At 26.2% G+C, this 18,940-nt stretch overlaps 2 protein-coding genes across 2 annotated transcripts in view; both read right to left on the bottom strand.

Annotated features, from left to right (window-relative positions):
• Positions 1–97: 97 nt before the first annotated feature.
• Positions 98–2,109, bottom strand: LOC111306298 (small ribosomal subunit protein eS7y-like). The gene is made up of 6 exons (XM_022904200.2): positions 2,055–2,109; positions 1,175–1,259; positions 1,027–1,100; positions 799–922; positions 471–653; positions 98–369 (listed from the first exon to the last, which is right to left on the bottom strand). The coding sequence occupies exons 2-6, from the start codon at positions 1,247–1,249 to the stop codon at positions 250–252; spliced, it is 576 nt and encodes a 191-aa protein (XP_022759935.1). The 5' UTR covers positions 1,250–1,259; positions 2,055–2,109; the 3' UTR covers positions 98–249.
• LOC111305748 (alpha/beta-Hydrolases superfamily protein) overlaps positions 1,169–18,940 on the bottom strand; it is a 54,747-nt gene continuing 36,975 nt past the window's right edge. The window contains exon 9 of the mRNA XM_022903517.2: positions 1,169–1,259. The gene's annotated coding sequence lies outside the window, so the exon portion shown is untranslated. The remainder of the gene's footprint in view (positions 1,260–18,940) is intronic.

The following is an 18,940-nucleotide window of genomic DNA, read 5'->3' as shown; positions in this document are numbered from 1 at the left end:
AGCTCTTAAACAACATTAAATAACACTTTCTTGCTTTAGCAGGGAATTCACAATACGTGCAGAAATCAATATGTAGGCCACAGAGAGAGTATTTCCATTTTCCAAAAACATAAAAGATTCATTTCTCCTATTTGAAAAACAAACTTAAATCAGAGTCAAAATTACCAATAGTACCCTATCCAATGCTGTTAATAACTCTTAACATAAATAAACAGAACAAGAAAAAAGCTTGTCCATCAAAGTTCTTTTTCAGGCCTCTGTTATAGGGTACTCAAAAACTACATCTTTCCCGGTAAGCTTCCTGAATACTCCTGCAATTGTCTCCAGCTTGTATTCGGTATTATTTTTCTCCTTTGGGTCCAAGAAAACCTGAGGAAGAGACAACATTAGATATACCATGGTTGATGGCAAGCATGAAAAGAAGAGATATTCCATGTTGTTACGGTTAACAAAAAGTATCTCTTAACTACCTTCATTATTTTGGTTCCATCAATTTGGTATCTGGTGCGCTTCCCAACAATCTCAGCAGGGTGCACTATATCTTCAAGCATTGCATCATGAACAGCAGTAAGTGTCCGGTTGTGAGGTCGCTGAACAGCAGAGCCTTTCTTTGGTGGCCTCAATATCCTCCTGTTGGCAAGCACAACAACATCCTGCAAAAGAAAATACATTAACCAATAATACAACCAAAATCAAGTCTAATTGACAAGTAACTTCCAATGGGGCAATATTGGACTACACACACACAAACACATACATGATTTTCTAACTTTTTAATGGAAAAGTAGAGTAAATTACCTTTCCACTGAACTTTTTCTCCAATTCTCTAACAAGGCGTAAATGAACCTTGCGGAATGCCTTCCTCAATCTGTATGGTACGAAAATAACAACTGCCTTGCGATTTCCGGAAACATCCATTTGACTGTAGGATTAAAATGCATCTTCAACATTAGTTAAAAAATGGCCAATTTAAGGAGTAGAAAACAAATGAAAGTCTGGAAAAGGGTGTGGGCTTCGAATCCATACACTGCTGAGTTTATAAACAGATCTTGCAACTCAGTCTTAAAATCCTGGTTGGTATTCTCCAAATCAAACAATGCCTGCAGCACCATCAAGCATTGGAATTTGTCAACATTTGGACTGATACACAATAAGGTACTTAAATATGACAAACCTGCGCAACTGTCTCTTCAAAGTCAGTGGGTTCAGCATCCGTGTCCTTATGGATCTTCTTCCTTGAGGTGTACATTTTGGCAGTTCTAGAAAACAAATAATATCCATCAAGCTTTTGAAAAGGTACTACTCATACACATTAAATGATGTTTTAACTAGATTGGCAATTTTAAACACAAAATTGTAACACAACACAAAAAAAGCATTAGAAAAGACACAAAAGCAATATGGTTTAAAATTTTAGCAAAAAATGTATTATGGGTTTAGCAAAAAGAAATATATTTTGTGTTTGGAAACACAATTTTTCATATTTTATTTACACATGTTTGACACAACACGAAAATGATACAGATAAAAACACCTAGGCACAAACATGAAAGAGATCATCTACAAATATTCTTACATAGTTAAAAAAAAAAAAAGATCTATTACAAACATGAAATTCTAACAGGGAAATACTTATCATAGCTCATTTTCCTTAAATAGTTAACAGAAAGAGATCCAATGATCGTCACATTTCATTATCTTGCATAGTTAGCATAAAGAGATCAACTACAAACATGAAAATTCTATCAGGATATGCTCACAGTTCAATTACATAATCCTCGAAAAGGTGGAGGATTACTCATTTTCTAAATCCATTTAAATAATATAAACAAAAAGGAGGTTTCTTTGAATAATAAAAGAGGCATAGTAGAAGAAAAGAAAGAGAACCCAATTCCAAAACAGGTGAAACAAAGGCAACTCATTTTGTCATGAACTGAATTAGGCTGAAACATGGCTTGATTTACGCTACATAAAAATGAAAAGACTAGGCTTTGAAATATAAAACATATGGGGCATAGAAGAGGGAAACAGAGAGAACCCAGATGATAAAAAACCTTAGCTAGCAGAGAAGCGAAGTTGTATATGAATCTATGAAGCTCTCCTTTGGGCTTCGGCTTCAGCTGCTGCTACTTCAAGGAAGAAAGTGCGGAGTGGTTAAGCGGGTTCAGTATTTGTAATGGCAAAATTAGGGTTGGATTTTGCCCCGTGCAGCGGTTCAGATTATAGCTCTTAAACGATGTCGTTTTATATGTATACTTGATAAATGTTTTCTTTTCTCCGAAATATATTTATGTTTACGGAAAAATAAAAATCCTAATTATGTTACGAGAACAAAATTTTCAAAAAACAATAAAATTATTTTAAATTATAAATATTTAAAAATAAAAAAATAAAGAAGAAAAGAGAAAATGAAATGAAAGAAGAATAATAATATATATAAACTTGGCACTAATTTTCCCTTTTTTTTTTCTCTGACTTTCACAAAACTAATCCAAAAACGTTTTACTTAGTTGGAAAGAATTACAACTTATCTTCATTTTATTGATATTTTTATTATTTATTTTTTAACAAAAATATAAATAATATAAAAATTAGAATATATATAATAAAAAATAAATAGCAAAACCATCAATAAAGTGGAGTATTAAAAATGCACGCCATAATTAATAGCAACAAAATTTCATATAATATTATTTTTTTTGCCAAAATATAATATTATTAAATATATGTTTTTTGGATCTAGAATATTCAGAGAAAAGAAATACGTTAAAGATCTTTTCCCTAAACAAAATTTCAATTTGAAAAGTATTTTTTAACCTAAAATTATCTTTTTATATTCTCAAAAATCCATAAACCATTAAAATTAATTTTTATTTTTCTTTTATTTTATATTTCTTCTTTTTCTTTCTCCTTTTTCTTTCACCCCTCTTTAGAAAATTGTTACAAAAGTCCTTCCCCAATCATAGGCTCAAAAAATATGAATGTAACATCTAATTAGAATTTGCTATGTGACCAAACATGAATCCTCACTTTTTACTAAAATGACAAGATAATTATTATTAGCTAGTATGCCGATGGATTTAATATGATAATTTTTAATTATGTGTCATGACGTGATAAAAATGAACTATCTAATTAAGATATTAGCTCTATAAATAAGTATAAAATTTGATTAAAGATTTTCTAGTTGATTTTGATTAAAACAAAAATATTCTTTCGATACTCAAGATGAATTTTTTATTGGTTACTTATATATTTTCATGTTTATTATTATATTCAATATTGTCTTATTGGGACATCTATGGTTAAGATTATAAATAAAACAATATCAAAATATAACAATTCTCATATAATATCATTATTAATCTCCAGTTAAAGATCACTTATACTACTATTATATGAAAATGTTACCATAAATACTAAGTGGTATATCAAATGACATTTTCATATGAGTTATGTTTAGTAAATTTGTTTCTTATCAAGCACTCATGTATTAATTCAAAATTATCTAAACTTCAATCTATAAGATTAGTTACTTAATTTATAAGTAAAAGTATAACTATGTGTCAACCTTAACAATTTTTATCAATGTTCTTTTTTGACAAAACATTAACTAAGAACATTTAAAAATATAGCTTTGATTTGATAATGATATCATAATAATAACTTGTTTGTCATTCTCTTGCAATACTTATATTTATTCTAAAGGGTTTATCATTAAGTAATAATAATATAAAGAAAGTTTATAGATAAATAAAAGAAAGCATATATAACAATTTCTTACTTGCATTAAAGCCAATCACATATATATCTAATACCATATTAAACTACATGTTTACCATACTTTTACTATAACAATGACTTAGTTGGAGGATTAGTTATGTTATCCTCCATGAGTGCTTGTTTAATTTTTCATATCAACTCTAGTGAATATTTTTATGAAATGATAAAGTCTCAATATATGTTTGGATCTTTGATGAGACCTTGGTCCTTTGCCTATGCAATTGTTTTGTCATTATCACAATAAATTGTTATTGGATTTACAATGCTAGGAACTAGACTTAGTTTAGTTTTGAGCCTTTTGATCCAAACTATTTCTTTCACAGCTTTAAATGTATAGATGTATATAGCTTTAATTATAGAATATGTTGTTGTGACTTGTTTGAAACTTTTTCAACTAACTGCACCACTATTAAGAGTAAAAACATAACCGTTTTGGGATCTACTATCATTCTTGTCAATTTGGAAACTAGCATAAGAATAACCCTCAACTTTGAGTTTTTTTCATAGACAAAAAAAAAAAATCCTTGGTTATTCTTAAGTAGTTAAACATAGTCTTTATTACCATCCAATGATTATCACCCATATTAACTTGGTATTAACTTATTATGCCTAAGGCATAGGATACATTTGATTTTATGTAAAGCATTGCATCTATGATAGATCTAATTATCGAAGCATATGGAATCGTATTATGCGATCTCTCTCTTGTGTCTTAAGACATATATCTTTGGAGAGATTAATGCCATGAAACATATGCAAGTATTCCTTTTTGGATTTTGCTATGCTAAACCTTTTAGCACTTTGTCTATAAATGTAAATTGTGAGAATCTAATCAACCTCTTAAATCTACCTTTATAGATCTTTATTCTTAATATGTATATTGTTTCTCCTAAATCCTTCATAGAGAACTTTTTTGGAACCCAAATCTAAATCGATTGGAATATTGGTATATCGTTTTCTATAAACGATATGTAATTTACATATAGCATTACGAAAACAAATGCACTCTTACTAGTCTTCTTGTATACATAAGATTCATTTGTATTTTTTTATAAATTTAAATTCTTTGATTGCTTTATCAAAACGGATATTTCAACTCCTCAATACTTGTTTAAGTCCATAAATGGACCTTTGAAGCTTGTGTACCTTATTGGTATCTTGTTTGGATTTAAAATCCTCAAGTTATGTCATGTACACTTCTTCTTGCAAATTCTTATTAAAGAATATCGTTTTGACATCCAATTTTTATATCTCGTAATTATGGTATACAATTATAGCAAACATAATCCTAATGGATTTTACCATGGCCATTAGAGAAAAGGTTAATCAAAACCAACTCCTTGTTTTAAATTATATTTGTTTACCATTTGTTTAACTTTTTGTACACTTGTATATTGCCATCCATGTTAGTTTTCTTCTTGAAAACCCACTTGCATCCTATAGGTCTAATCCCTTCAGGTCGGACCACCAAAATTCAAACTTGCTTATATATATAAACCCAAATTATTTCACTTAAAGCTATCTAATCCTAAAGTGGTTGCATTTAAGCAAATTATCATGGATGGATTGCCTAGGCTATTGTTGGAGACAGGCAAGATTACAAAATAGTTTATACCTAATAGTACATCTTTTGGTGGAATATCTTATAGTAAGGAAATCTCAAACCTTTTTTGAAGTGCCAATACAACCAAATTGACTTTTGATGTGAGGAATAAAAAGTATCTAATGAATTTTACAATCTCAATCCTTAAATCATTCATAGAATTTATCAGCATCCTTATCTTTTTTCTATGTTGGCCTATTGATCTCACTAGTGACATATCGTTAGAGTTTTCTCCCTTTAAGAAGGCCATAAATCTCTTCAGCCTAAAACAATAATTATCTTCATATAAAATAGCTTGAATTAACATAGAACCTTCAAATTTCTCCATAATAATAAATTTATATGTACAAAGTCAATTAAATAATGCATAAACTATATATAATTAGGTAGTTTTATGAAAAACAAAGGTTAAAATAAAAAATAACATGCTAAAAAATCTAAGTAATCGATTGAATGTAATGAAGAATTAATCAAATAATGCTTAAACCTAACGATCAAAGACAAAACCAGTAGGCTGAATCAGTTAAATTTGAAAAAAGTCAATTGATATTATGGCTGCTAGAGAACGTGACAAATGGTAGAAAAGAGACTAAAATGGTAGTGACATGGATAAATGATAAGGTGACACATTATCAAAGTTGATGTGTAATTAGAATATGACACCCATTAAGATGCTACCGCAACTAATCGATGATGTGGTAAATTTTCAAGTGAATTGAAAAATGACACGTCAATAATGTGATAAAAGCTATCTTGTCAGAAACTTGTCAAAATGGATTGAAATTGACCTAACGTGTAAGAGTGCATGCTATCACGAATGGAGATGTTGTTTCGATTGTAGAACCGTTGGTTGCCAAAAAAGTGATTTTTGATGTGAGTTTTTAGAAAAAACCATTGAAACATTGAAACTTGGGTGGCCAATGATTAGGAAAGAGAAAATTGAATAAAAATTAAAAAAATTGAGGCTTCGATACTAAGTTAAAAAACAAAAAAATTTGAGGAACTTTTATTTCTATATATTCAAATGAACAATCTTGTACATAAATTTATATGCAAGAACATCCTAAATTTAGGTTAATTATATCCCTAATTTAAACTAATCATTTTGTGAACAAAATTATATAATGACTAGAATTAAAAAGGCATAGGATCAAAATAATCAATATAGTCAACATATATACTAACTTAAAAATATATGCATAGTAAATATAAAGACACATATACCATTTTATAACAAGTAGATGAAAGTAGTCTCCCCAATTTCACTATTCACTCAATATTTATTAAGGTATCTAATTTCATTCCATTTGTTATCTATTGATTGGCACAAAATATAAGGATAAAATTATATTTTTAAGCTTTAGATACTTTTAAGGAAATCGATTAAAAATAAGAAAACAACGCTTCTTGACTTTCCATGAAGACGCATGAAAGGAGATTAGAAAAAGACGCTGGGGGCAAAATAAAGGCAAAAACTAAGGCTTGAAATGAAAAACAAAGAAAAAACTACAAGAAAGTTTTTGGAGTACAGAGAAGCTTTTGGACATGAAATTAAAGACAATTTGGAAAAAAAAAAAAGATTGCAGGTAAAAGCTTATGGACAAGAAGCTTATGAGTGAGAGGGAGATGATTTGGGAAAATTGAGAAAAAATGAAGATTAAAGGTTGAATAGAGTTTCTTGAGGGAGAGGATTTGGGAAAAACAAAAAACAAAAAAGAGAAAGATTGAAAAAAGATAGAGCAAAAGTCCAATCATGATTACAGTAGATGTAAAAGATTAGTCTTGATATGGTAATTTATAGGTAGATCAGGTGTAGACATCTCAATCGGGGTGTATTCTTGCGTCAATTAATGAATTGACAAAGAAAAGTGAATGGAAATTTTTTATATTATTTTGAAAATTCTTTTTAATTTTTCATATTTTTTTCATATTTTGATGTAATTTAGTTGGTAATTTGTTTAAGCTTTTAATTTATAATTAAATGAAATGATATCTTGAAATAAAAGTAACATAAGCACATCCAACAAATGAAAAGAATCTTGAAAGGAACCCATTACCCAAAAAATTGGTAGAACGAATGATACCCTCAATTTTTCATAGTTATTTTGCGTCATAGCTTAAAAATCATTGGTAACAAACAAAAAACAATACTGAATTTCTTTATTATGTATTAAAACCTCATTTATTCCCTTTTTTTCCTTTCTATTCACTCTTATATATTTTTTTTATTTTTGCCTGATATTTTTATTTGCATATATTTACAACATAATTAATTTTATAAATTTTTTTCAAGTAACAGAAAATATATGATTTAGTTACAAAGATAAGTATTTTTTCTTTTATTCTTTAATAATATTTAATTGTATTATAAGGATTCATTATTTGTTCTATTTAAGGTTAGATATTGTTTACGAATAATACTAGTATTACAGTAAACAACAAAATTAAGAATGTAACTATAAGGTTTCATTGTTAATACTTTTTTATTAATTAAGGGAACTGCCACATTGTCGATACATTTTTACTAACAAACATACACATTTTTAATACTATTTACTCTTATAGTTTTTCTTATAATTGTTAAGGTTTTGGATGGTTAACATGAGGTTTGATAGCAATTGCAGATCAAATTTTGATTTTGTAATTTTATCTTTGTTTAATGAAATAGATATATACAAATGTATTAAAGTTATATGTCTCACATTGCAAGGTTCTAAGTGAAATTAGATATCATTCACTTTGCCTTACCATCATCTTGGAATTGTTATGGTCTATATAAACTTTATATTTTTGTTTAGAGTTGTAGGCTTGATCTTTTAAGTTTTGTGGATTTGATATAAAAAACCAAGGCACTTAAGGGAAATTATAAGTGATTAGATGTTTTGAATATTTCATTTAATAGTCATCATATTTTCAAATCTCTAAACAAATAAATTTTCACTAATTAATCATTTCAAATGCAGACAACGAAGGGAATAAAAACTGTATGTTCTCTATTAGTCCAACCTTAAAAATACGAGTGAGCTCTTTGAAAAGGTATTTTTATCCCTCAGAACTCTATATTTAAATGTTATTGTGAAGTTGCATTCTATGTGAAAGTTGAGCTTTACAATGGGAGGATACTAGAACAAAAATTTGTAGAATTAACTTGATGAAATTGATTCTTCAATAACTTTTTCAATCTTTAGCTTCCTTAGTTGCTACATTCTTTCAACATGTTTCTCTTTCTTTTTTATGGTACTAATGTGTTTCAATTTTTTGTTACAATAGAACTTGTATTGTCTCTTGAAAAGTTAAATGATGACAAGTCTTTGAATTTGCACAAAGTTGATATATCTTTCCTTTTAGAACCCAAAACAAATTTCCTTTTGCCTTTCCAATGTTTTTTTATTACTATTTGACCTATAACTTAACCTACATCTCATATATTTAATAAGATTATCAATACATAAATTACATTATTAATCTTACAGATGGTTAACAAAGTCACTGCCATGTATTTGGTATATTTCATTGTAACTAAAATTGTTACCAAGCAGGTGAAGTAACTCGCACTTTTGCACACTTTTGCTTCTCTTTTTGTATTCACTTAATTGATTGTAATAGTTTTGCTCTTGAAGAATTGCATCTGTCTTATCAATTGTGGACATTAGAGAATTACATTGAACACCTTTCTATCTTTTTCATTTAGTTTGAATTCATTAAAAAACTTTTTGAATATGCACATCAACATTTAACAAATCAATATATTATTTTACATTCTATTTATTTGCATAAATAATATCGTATTTTCTAACTACATTTAGATCATATTCCTTAAACAAACTTCCTGACATAGTGCAGGCTAAATTCTTGTTATAATTGTTGTAACGGTTTTGAAGACCACTAGACGAATTTGAAAACAAAAGAAATAGAGTCATCATCAATCTTTTTTGGTGAGGTGTGACTAACCATCTATTAAAACTTATTCTTTTAATAAAAATTTTAAAATTAATTAAAATTTTATTAAAAAGATAATTTTTAGGTCTATGAAAATAGTTTAGGTTCATGAATGGGTTATGTGTAGGGAATGATTAGCACCCTTACAATGCCTGTTTAAAATGGTATCAATTAATTATGTGTTATCTTTTAATATTGACTAAAATAGTCTTAAATTTGGTATTTAAAATTTACTTCCTAAACATATTTTTAATTTTTTTAGTAAGCTTAAAATAAATAAATAAATAAGAACCCTTAATTTGAAAATTTCTTAAAAATATTTCAATACTTTGACAATATTAAAAGAAACTATCTCACCTAAGGAATTTTAAAAATCGTTACTCAAAATTCTCAAAAATCTTATTCTTGGTGGTTTATATTTATTTTCATAAAATATGATATCTAAATTTTAAAAATAAATAGCATTTTCTTAAAAACTCATTTTTATGCCGTTTATAAAAAAAACGAGAAATCTTTATCAAAAATTAATCTAAATGCTCTAATACATTTTTTAGATAAATTTTGTTACTTAAAAATTCCTAAAGAATCACTATTCGGATTTCTTTAGAATCTCATCTTTGAAAATTTTTCGTCTAGTTTTAAAAGTCATGTAATAATATAGTTATCTACAAATATATTTATTTCTAAAAAACGCACTCTTATTTATTAAGAAAATTGTTCAAATTAAAGAAAACAATTATAGAAATGAAAATTTTCTATATTGAAAAGAAATTTTTAAATATTCTAATACTTTGTCAATTTATAAAAGACTTTTTTCACCAAAGCAATTTTTGAGAATTTTCTTTTCTTATTTAATTTTTATTCTAATTCCAATCTTTAATTGCTATTATTATTTTTATTAAAAAGCAAAAATAGTTAATCACTATATTAATTTTACTTCTAAAAGAGTAATTATATTATTTCATCGTTATCTAATTTAATCTTAGGAAATGAATGAAAATCTTTTGTATTGAATATTTTTTTAAATATTTCATTACTTTGGTAATATTTTTAGAAAAAGTATTCTCACCTAGAGATTTTAAGGAATCATTATTTAGACTTCTTTAAAATCTTATCTTTGGAGATTTCCATTACTATTATTATCAACATTATTATTATTATCATATCAAAAATATTATTATTCATAACTTTAAAATGCATGAAAAATAAAATATATCAAACATGGATTTAAATATGAAATATTAAATTAAAATAAGCATGAGAATCTAAACAATAAAGAAATTAACAATACATAAAATTAAACTTACAATTAAATTTAAAAAATTATAAACAAATTGCATAAGTATAATTAAAATTAAACACACATAAAAATAAATTTTATTGAAAACAAACTTTAAGTTTTATATTTTAAAAATTATTTATCAAAGAATTTCAACTAACAAACTTATAAGAACCCATCTTATTTAAAACTAACACAAGGAAGACAAAGATCATGCCCCACGGCTTTTAAGATTTATATTTTGACAAATTATTCATCATAAAAGGTTGTTTAAGTCCATCATCTTTAAAAACAAACAAAAGGGTGACAAAGTACATGGCCCTCACGTCATGGCCCTTTATACATATTCATTCCTTTTTTTTTTTTTAAAACTACCACTCTCCCATTTTAGATCAAACCAACGTAAGGCAAAGATGAAATAAACAAACTTACAGCCGTGGTCCCACGCCATTGCTTTGGTTGCCTAAATGGTGTTCTTCTTCATTTTAATAATTTTTTCTATTCTTTCATTTAAACTTTTACAAACAAACTCCATCCAACCATTGACATAAAATAAAACAAACCCTCAAAGTATTGAGACCCTTAACTTCCATGGACCAATTATAGAACATGCATTATATATACTAGGTGCAAAAGTGAAGAGAAGAAAGAACAAGATGCGTGAACAATAATGAAAAGCCAACAAACATAACAAAAGGAAGTTTTAAGCTTTCTTGTTTCATTTCATGTAAAGATTAAACATAATAGCACCTATGTAATATAAACTTTTAAGCTTATATAATAACATACATATGGAAACAACAAGTAGAAGAAGAAAACAAACTTTCAACTTTCAACACCAAACCACCATCATTTTACAAGAAAGAAAAAATAGTTGCAGAACATTACTTTTTTTCAACTTTTATTTTCTCTGTTATGGCTCCTTCATTTCTTTTCTTTTTTTTTTTTGGCTCCTTCAGGCTTCTCCTTTAGCAGATCTTCACAGCTATTTGGCCAACTCCTCTCTTTTTCTTTTTTTTTTTCCTTTTTTCCTTTTGTATTTGGCTTTCCTTATTTTTTTTAGCAATTATTTCTTTTTTTTTTTTTTATGTGTTTGGCTCTTTTCCAGCCTTTCTAGCCTTTTCCTCCCTTCTTTGACCGAACTCCCTCTTCCATTTTAATAGTCAGCCTCTAAAACAATATCTCATTCTTGGTGAATATAAAGCCTTGGATGAAATCTCATCCAAGGGTCAAAGCTTTTCTTTTTTTTTTTCTTTCAAGGAACCACCTTTGGCCATTGGATCAAGATTAATAAAAGATCTAATGGTCTACATTATTCACTACAAAGGTTAAATTTTTATACCCTTCAAACCCATGAAAAGACCATTTTACCTGTAGTGTAAAGTTTTCGGTATTTAGACTATTTTCTTAGAAATCAATGTTTTCATGCTCATTTTTGAGATTTTAAAACACCAAAAATCATGATATATTATAGAATTGATATTTGAAAAGTTTCGTGAAAATTTGAGCTTGGAAAAGTTAAATTACGAAGATAACTTTATAGGAGTATTTTGGTAATTTCACACTTTTCAAGGCATTACTGTGATTTCAAATGCACTAAAATCATAAAATATTATAAAATTGAGATCTAAAAAGTTTTATGAAAATCCAAGCTCGAAAAGGGTAAATTATGAAAATACCTTTATAAGGGTATTTTGGTAATTTTATACTTTCCCCAATGCAATAAAAATTTTTAGTGTTTTAAAAATCACCAAATTTAATTTTAAACCACATTGATTTCAATTAGGCTGTGAGCTTTAAGGATTGATCTCGGTTCTATTTATTTTGATCAAGTTTTGTGTAATTTTGATTTTATTGACTTTGGAGTTTACTCGTTTCATTTATTCTTTAATTTCCATATATCCACGTGAAAAGATATCATTCGTATAAATCTCATGTGAAAGAGTTTGATAGTAATCATATGGGTCTCCTTTTTATTAGGCCTAAATATCAAAGTATTTTATAGGCTCTTAAAAAGGCCTTTATAGGCTTCAAATGAGCTTGGGTTAACCATGCTAAACTGTTTTGGACAAAATTCATTATCTACAATAATTTAAAGAGATATTTCTCAATTGAATATTAGCTTGACACATGACTTTTTTTAATTGTTTCATAATTTTTTAAGAATTGACATTAAATGATTGGTTGCTGAATTCAAGTTTTTTTTTTGTTTTTTTCCTTAAAAAATTAAGTTGATTGAGTGATGATATTAATGAGCTTTGATTCATAGGTAACTGGGTTGAAATTTTATAATTGATCAATATTAATAATGGATAAATATTATATTGGTGGATTAGATTGTCATATATGTATTGTTGGATTGGAATTTAATTTATACAATCTATTTAAAATAGTCTCTCTGTCCAACTTCAATTATAACTTCAATTTTTTAAATTTTTTTAATCTTTTCAAGATTATTTAAAAAAAGTAAAAAACCAACAAAATACTAAAAGCACCAATGATAATGAAAGTAAATATGAAATTTTTTATATTCCAAAAAAAATGTAACAACAAAATAAAATTCAAGACTAAATTCTTTCTATAATTCTAGAAATTATAAAAATAAATCTAAAAAATAAAAAGTAGATATGTGCAAATATATTTTTAATTGACGTTATTTATTTTGAAACCAACAAAATAAATATAAAAGTAAGAAAGTTTTAGAAATTTACTTAGTAAAAAAAATAATATTTACCAAAATGAATAAGAAAAAACTAATATTTTTTTTAAAAAAATCATGTATCCTAAAAAAGAAAACAAGAAAATCAAAAAAGAAAACAAAAGGGTAAAGAAAGTAGATTTGAAATTTTTTTAAAGTTGAAAAAATGATTTTAAAAAATAATTAGAAAAGACACAACGCAATTAACCAACAATCAATAAAAAACAAACAAGAAAAAGAAAACTTAGATTTAAAAAACATAAAATTTTTTATGTTTGAAAATTAAAAAAACAATACATCAATACCATAAGAAGCGAAAGTGGTGGAAAAGGAAAGGAAACCATAGACCAAGAAAAATGTACTAAAAAAACTTGTTGGAAAAATATTTTATTTTACCCAAAATGACGAGTAGACTATAAAGATAAAAAAAAAAAAAAAAAGAAAGAAGGAAAAACATGAATAGGAAGGATCAAGTTCATAGGGTTTAGAAATAAAAATTTTGAAAAAAATAAAAAAAAAGAGGTCGAAGGCAAGCAACTAAGGTGAAAAAGAAGTCATGAAGAGATTGAAAATATTGGTTTTTTAGACTCTTTATATTTGAGAAAAAAAAATGAAAGCTTCAACGATGGATAACCAAATTAACACCACTTAGACAAATGCAATTGCTTCGGTGAAAGTCCATTTTAGAAAATCAAATTTAGGAATAAAGTTTTAAGTCTAACTATAAAAATGATTTTATAAATTTTTATATATAAAAATTGTGCTATATATATATATTTAATGTTAAATATAGAATTAATGATTTTACTCATATACATCAAGATGATAATAAAAAAAAAATTATTTTGAAATTTCTCCAAATTAAAAAATATTGGAGATTTTTTACGAACATTTTTTCAAAGATTTTCTTAAAGTGAGGAATAATTTAACAAATTTTGTTAAAATATAAGGAGAATATTTTGAAAAATAATATATGTATATATATATTTTTCTAGCTTGAGAATTAAATTCAAGTAATTACAAAAAAATAAAATAAATTATAATCATATATACATGCTATTAAACATATTTAAATCATGTTTTTATTTTATATAAAATTATTATGATTTTAAATAATTAAAAAATTGTAAGAGAATTTAGATATTTTATTAATCAGTTATTATTTTATTTGAGCATGTGTGAATTTAAATTTTCATATATAAAATATGTATAAGTATTATTAAGTTAATAAATTAAATAATTTATATTTCATCAAAACAAAAAAATTTTGTGATTTGCACATAGTTGGGAGAATTTTCTAATCTATACATTTATACTTATATATAAAAACGATTCCTTTTTATCTATACCTATGACACCTCAACAATGTAATAAAATATAATTGGGCGATTAGTTTTGGGATAGAATTTTTTTTTAAGCTTGGGTATCTGCTTCGCGCTTCTATTTGTTTTTATAGTTTCAGTCTTTCTTTGTTTTTCTTCATTTTGTTCCTTCGGGTGAGTTTCTTCTTTTCTTTTTATGTTTCGTTTCTTCATTTTTTGAGTTTTTTTTTTTTTTGTGGATGAAGAAATTCCAGATAATTTATCTCATAATTCAAGTTATTTTGATGTTGTTCTTTGTGGGTATGGATGTTGTGCGATTTATTGTTTTTGTTTTTCATGCATTATATAGATTATTGTTTTTATGGTTTATAGGTTTCTTTTTTATGTATTGATTTTTTTTTCATACATGGTACTTTTTTTTCATGCATGGTGATTTTTTTGATTAAGTTGTGTTTTTTTGGTTTTGGATTGGTAATCAGAGGTACTTTTATGTTAGAAGGTGAATTTTTTCTTTTGTTTTCATGTTTGGTTTCTCAATTTTTTAGGTTTTTATTTGTTGGATGAAGAAATTCGACATATTTTAATCCTCAATTTGAGTTATTTTGATGTTGTTCTTTGTATGCATGTGTGTTCATTTTATTGTTTCTGTTTTGCATGCATTGTACATATTATTATTTTTGTGATTTTTGGGTTTTGATTTTGTGTTTGAATCAATTTTTTTTTTCATACGTGGTGTTTTTTTTTTTGTTAAGTTGTGTTTTTTTTTTTGGGTGAATAATTAAGGGTAGTTTTATGTTTAGTTGTTTTGTTTTTATGCATTTTTTGTGGGTTTTGAATTGTTATTATAATAGTTGTGGCAATTTGTTTTATTGGTGGTGGCAATTTGTTTGTTGTTTTAGTGGTGGATGTTGAGTATACTGCTGATGGTTGTGGCTTTATTTTATAATCTTTTTTTTTCCTCTTTTGAAATGATTCAAATGGTTGATATTGGAATTTAATATTATAATATAATAAGTTCATTTTTAAATGGTTCTAGTTTTTTTTATTAATATTTGTTTTTGGTTTTTTTAAGTTTTTAGTATGATATTTTGGTTTACACTAATTATTGCCTATTCTATTTGGTTTCTAATTATATATGATTGTATGCATATATCTATGCATAATATATAATTTCAAATTTTATATAGAGTTTCATCAGTGATTCAAATTTAATGTTGATATATATGTTTTCTTCGTCTCTAATATAAGAAATACTCTATATATATGGAATTTAGGCATTTTTTTGACATTTACTTCTAAATTCTTAATTTTGGTTTTTTTTCTTGCGGCAAAACCTTGCCAAAAGTGATGGTGGCCGAATAGATTTTAATCGTCATTACCAGCTCTATAAGAAATGACACAAAATGGATGATATCCAAAGAGAAAAACAAAAATTTTAGGAATCTATAACCTTTTCTACTAGCTTAGGAGAGTATGGATACTCTATTCGTTTTCTCATACATAATATAAAAGCTATTTCTATCATATAATTACTTGCCATATCATTTATGTTATTAAAAATGATTAGAATAGTAATTTAGAAATAATATTTTATAACATTAATCTTAAGATTTCAAAGAAAGAAAGAAAAAAAGGAGAAAGAGAGAAAGGATATATGATCCATGTAAGTTTCACTACCCCAACCGCTTTTATGCTTGTTGTTAACTCCTATCCATCTGCCACCACCACCACCAACAACAATAACAACTCCATAGCCCACTAATCAAACGGCTCACATCAATTTCAATGTCAAATGCCAAGTTCAAAAATTTTTAATTCCCTCTTTTTTTGGGTTTTAATAATGTTTTTTTCGTTTATGGATTTTAATTTTTAAGATTTTGATTATTTTATAGTGTAAAAAATTCTTAAATTCAAGTTTTTCTTTTTTCTTTTTGTAAATTTCTTTATTTTCTTTAGGAGGTTGTTGGTTTTGTACGAGTTTGTTTAAACTTAAGAATTCTATCCTATTATTGTCATATGATTATTTTCTTTGAAAGATTGTTGATTTTTGTAAAATGGTTTCTAATGTTAAGGAATTTATTTTTATTTGTTGTAAATGTGTTTTTTACTTGATTCTATTATGATTTCTTATAATTGTGTTAATTACTTAATTTCTTAAAATATCTGGATAAACAAAAAATATAACAAACTAGATTTTCTCAAGTTGGAGCCACTCATCATGGTAGAACACAGGGACTAACTCGGCTTGGATATACCTTTGAAGTCAGTGGAGCATGAGTTTTTTCCTTCTTTTTTTTAAATTTTGTTTTTTTTTTTTATTATGCTATGATTGTAAAATTCACTAAGTTCTAGATATCCAATCTAATGTGATTTGTAAAGATTATTGACTTTTTAATTAGGTTTATATTTACATGTCCATTAGATGTTTAGATTGTTTCTTTCAATTTAGGAATGCATATATATCACCTTTCTTTATATTGCATTTTGTAACTTTGGTTTTTAAATGTTTTCTTTCCACTGTTTTTATGCCAGTTGTGATAATGGGTTTCGAGGATTCATTAGTTTTACTTGCTTCCAATTTTTAAAATAACAAGTATGTTTAGTTTTTGACTTTTTATTATTTTGACATTTGATAGGTATCTTTTACTAACATTGCTAAGTAATTGAGAATTCTTTGATCATGAATTTTATAGAATTATTTTATTCGATAAGTCTTTGTGTTTTACGTTAAATTCTTTACAATGTTTTTCTTTTCACCCAAATAAGATATGTGATGTTGTAATGTAATGTAGGAAAGAGTAGTCCCCATGCTTACTTGGAAGACAATAAAACATGATATTTAATTGGACATTGAAAAAGTAAAATGATGCACGGAAATCTAGAATGGTGGGTATTAATATGTATTTTTTGATTGCTTAACTAATGTTACATTTGCATTAGTTGTTTTTGGTGAGTTAACTACATTATTTTTATCTTTTTTTTTATTATTTAGGCCATTAGTGGCTCATGAGGAAGTAAACTTGCTTTTGCTTATAGTGAATCACATCTTGCCAATGTGCATAGTCTACTTGATTGGCTACTATTTTATTTGTTGAAACTTTTGATACATCTAATAAGGTAATCAACAATTCTAGGAATTCCTTCCTTTTAGTTTGAATTGATAATATCTCTTTCATATATTGTAAGGTTACTGGCTTAAAAGAGATGGTTCTTCTATAAAAAAAAAAGATCAATTGGTTTTATAAAAGTTGCGTTGCTACTATTTATCTTAACGGTTTATTCCATGTGAATTGTTTGTTGGTTTAGTTGCAAAGGATAATTGTTCTAATATTGTAAGATAAGTTGTTAATTTTCTAATGATATATTTCACAAAAACATGAAAAAAGGTTTGATTTATAATTTTTCAATGAATTTCATGCCAAATATAAAGGTAGTGAATATGAAATCATACAAAAAAAAGTAAATTCAAATTGCTTAAGAACTATTAAATAATTTAAATTCATCTTTTATGTGCATTATGTTAAGACTACTTTGTTTTATGTTTTTCATTTCACTTATCAGCTTTTAAAAATATGCATAGGTAATTCTTAAATGGTTATGCATTTACTTTACATTCATGGCTTTAGCTAAGTTGAAAATGCGTGCAAAATGTGTAGTACACATGTTTTTCCTTGATGCATTTTTTGTGGAAAAATGTACATACTTGTTTTAATATTCATGGTGCGATTGCATATTGTTGCATAGTTAGATTGTATTATATTTCTTTGGTGACTTTTAAATTATGTATTTGTTTTCGATGAAATACTTTATGATGACTGATGATTAACTTATTTATCCTTTCAACTCACTCTTGAACTTGTGAAAGACATTGACTTTAACATTTTATTTTTTTAGTTTTGTAAGGATAGTATTTATTCTAAACTACCTAATTATTTCTTATTGTTGTTTGCACCAAATCAAACTATAATTTTTTAATAAAATAGTATTTTTCGATCATAGAACATTTTTGTATATGATTGATATGCTTGCTAAAATCCTATTTAATGTATATATGTAAATGGTATCAGAGCAGAACTCCCTATAAAAATTCTCCTTCTGTTCTATTTCTAATACTGAGTTGAATAGAAAAAATCAAAAGAGTTTTCATTCTTATGGATTTATCAAATACTAGTAGTTTTTAACCTTCCACTTTTAGATATTTTTTAGTTGATCTTTTCCCCCTCCTCCTGTACTTAAAAAATCTTCTTCTAAATATAATTTCTTTTATGAAGTAGATTATGTCACAGAAGAGAAAAAATCCCAACAAACAATCTTTC

The sequence above is a fragment of the Durio zibethinus genome, chromosome 21 (assembly GCF_047325235.1).
Source record: "Durio zibethinus cultivar Kanyao isolate XHJ-2024 chromosome 21, ASM4732523v1, whole genome shotgun sequence".
Classification (NCBI taxonomy): domain Eukaryota; kingdom Viridiplantae; phylum Streptophyta; class Magnoliopsida; order Malvales; family Malvaceae; genus Durio; species Durio zibethinus.
Note: the sequence above shows the minus strand (reverse complement) of the source record. Positions and strands in the feature narration are given on the sequence as shown.